The 2,518-nt window shown below is 48.6% G+C and overlaps 1 protein-coding gene across 2 annotated transcripts; it reads left to right on the forward strand.

Moving 5' to 3' along the window:
* The first annotated feature begins 661 nt into the window (after positions 1-661).
* Positions 662-2,295, forward strand: LOC116377378 (FYVE, RhoGEF and PH domain-containing protein 1-like). 2 transcript variants are annotated; one of them, XM_031839004.1, is made up of 6 exons: positions 662-807; positions 895-1,041; positions 1,205-1,297; positions 1,591-1,670; positions 1,756-1,786; positions 1,921-2,295. In XM_031839004.1, exons 1-6 carry the CDS (start codon positions 805-807, stop codon positions 2,152-2,154), a joined length of 588 nt encoding a protein of 195 aa, XP_031694864.1. In that variant the 5' UTR covers positions 662-804; the 3' UTR covers positions 2,155-2,295. The 2 variants fall into 2 exon arrangements, with proteins under 2 accessions (XP_031694864.1, XP_031694866.1); XM_031839006.1 differs by having other exon boundaries at positions 1,756-1,781; positions 1,916-2,295.
* The last annotated feature ends 223 nt before the right edge of the window (positions 2,296-2,518 follow it).

Consider the following 2,518-nt stretch of genomic DNA (forward strand, 5'->3'; position numbering starts at 1 on the left):
TCAAGATCATTCACTGTGTCAGCGAGAAGGGAGTTTCTGAGATTTAACGAGACACACTTTTCCTCAAGGTCGACAATTCTGTCACTGTAGCCCGACAGGGCTTCTTCGATGTCAGTAAGGCGCCGGCCGTGAGCCTCCGTAGTTTCACGTAGTTTGTTGACAGAGTCCGCCAGTGGGGCCAAGGCCTCATCGATTGCATTTTTGAGGTCACTAACCAGCATTGTGCGCAACCTCTCCAAGTCCGCCGGGAGAAACATGGAGCCGCCCTCGGCGTTAGCAGAGTTAGCCATCTTGGCTGTAGTTGTTGCTGTAGCCGTCGTCATCGTCCCTCCCGGTGGTATGATGACTCGATCCTCTTTTTTCGACCGCAAGTTATGGCTTATTGTCTGTTAGACATAAAGATGAAGCCGTACAGGCGAAAGTATCAATGTGTTTTTTAAAGTTGAATAATGAAAAGTGGCAAAGCACGGGAGCCTACCTCAGGCACGTCTACCTGTCTCGCATGCTAACCGGAAGTCCCACTGATCTTGTGACCGTGTGATCATGTGACCATGTGACCTTGTGATCTTGTGACCGTGTGACCGTGATCGTGTGATCATGTGATCTTGTGACCGTGTGATTGTGTGATCTTGTGATCGAGTGATCTTGTGATCCTGTCATCGTGTGATCTTGTGACCGTGTGATTGTGTGATCTTGTGATCGAGTGATCTTGTGACCATGTGATCGTGTGATCTTCGTCTCTCTGCAGACTCTCTGGAGTTGATCGCCACGGCAGCAGAACACTCCAACGCTGCCATCAAGAAAATGGTGAGACTCAATACAACTGTCTGTCTCTACCTGTCTCTGTGTCTACCTGTCTCTACCTGTCTCTATCTGTCTCTGTGTCTCCTTCAGGACCGAATGAGGAAGTTGTTGAAGGTGTACGAGTTGTTGGGCGGAGAGGAAGATATCGTTAACCCGACAAACGAGCTCATTAAAGAAGGACACATCCTAAAACTGTCCAACAAGAACGGGACCACGCAGGACCGATACCTCATCCTGGTACTCTACTGTCCTCTACTCTACTGTACACTACTCTACTGTCCTCTAGTGTTTTAGTATTATACTGTGTCCTCATCCTGGTACTCTACTGTCCTGTACTGTCCTCTACTGTCCTCTAGTGTTTCACTATTCTGTGTCCTCATACCTGTCTCTCTCTCTGCAGTTTAACGACAGGTTGCTGTACTGCGTCCCAAAGCTGCGTCTGATTGGTCAGAAGTACGGAGTCCGTGCTCGCATCGATGTGGACGGGATGGAGGTGAGACAGCATCAGCTGATTAACACTGAGTGAAGCTCCGCCTCCTAGACCTGAATCTGATAAAACCGGTGTCACTCTCTGTCCACATGTATCACTCTCTGTCTACCTGTCTCTCTGTCTGTTCACCTTTCTCTCTGTCTGTCAATATTTGGTCTCTCTCTCTCTCTGTCCAATTGTCTCATTTCCTTTCCGCCTGTCTCACTGTATTTCCACCTGTCTAAATATCTGTCCAACTGTTTCTCTCTGTCCACTTGTCTCACTCTCTGTTCACCTGTCTTTGTATCTCTGTCCAGCTGAAGGAGACCAGCAGTGTTGCAGCATCCAGAACATTCCTGGTGTCGGGAAAACAGAGATCTCTGGAGCTGCAGGCCAGGTACAGACACAGACAGACAGACAGACAGACAGACAGACAGACAGACAGTCAGTAGTTGTCTCACAGATGTTCTCTGTCTTTGCAGGACGGAGGAGGAGAAGAACGACTGGATTCAGGTAAACACTCACCTGGCTGCAGTGATGTCATGATGTACTCCAGCACCCTGTGACATCACTGTCACTGAAATACTTCCTGTGACAGATGCTTCAAATTAAAAGCATCACATTTAATGTGAAACTTGTGTCTTCAGGCGATCCAGGCGACGATCCAGAGACACGAGCAGACGATGGACAGCTTCAGACATCTCACCTGTTCTCTGAGAGACGAAGAGTCCACGCCGCCTCACTCACCGGTAACACCTGGTCTCAGAGCAGAGGACACTCACCTGTTATCTTTAATGCTGAGGGAAGTCTCCTTCACGACAGATACACTGAATGAAAACATCTGTTTAGAGAATATAACGAAGCACACGGTGAAGAACTGATACAGCTGCTCATTATGGGATGTTTGTAAATGATTCATAACTGATGACGCTGTTAGAACTAAAGAAGTGGTGTCCTTCTCTTCTCCTGTCCTTCTGTCCTCTCCTTCTCTCCTTCTGTCCTCTCCTCCTGTCCTTATATCCTCCTGTCCTGTCCTTCTGTCCTCTCCTCCTGTCCTTATATCCTTCTGTCCTTCTATCCTCCTGTCCTTCTGTCCTCTCCTCCTGTCCTTATATCCTCCTGTCCTTATATCCTCCTGTCCTGTCCTGTCCTTATATCCTCCTGTCCTTCTGTCCTCCTCTCCTCCTGTCCTCCTCTCCTCTCCTCCTGTCCTTCTGTCCTCTCCTCCTGTCCTTCTGTCCTCTC

Source organism: Anarrhichthys ocellatus, unplaced genomic scaffold (assembly GCF_004355925.1).
Source record: "Anarrhichthys ocellatus isolate YVR2014 unplaced genomic scaffold, GSC_Weel_1.0 scaffold1179, whole genome shotgun sequence".
Taxonomy (NCBI): Eukaryota; Metazoa; Chordata; class Actinopteri; order Perciformes; family Anarhichadidae; genus Anarrhichthys; species Anarrhichthys ocellatus.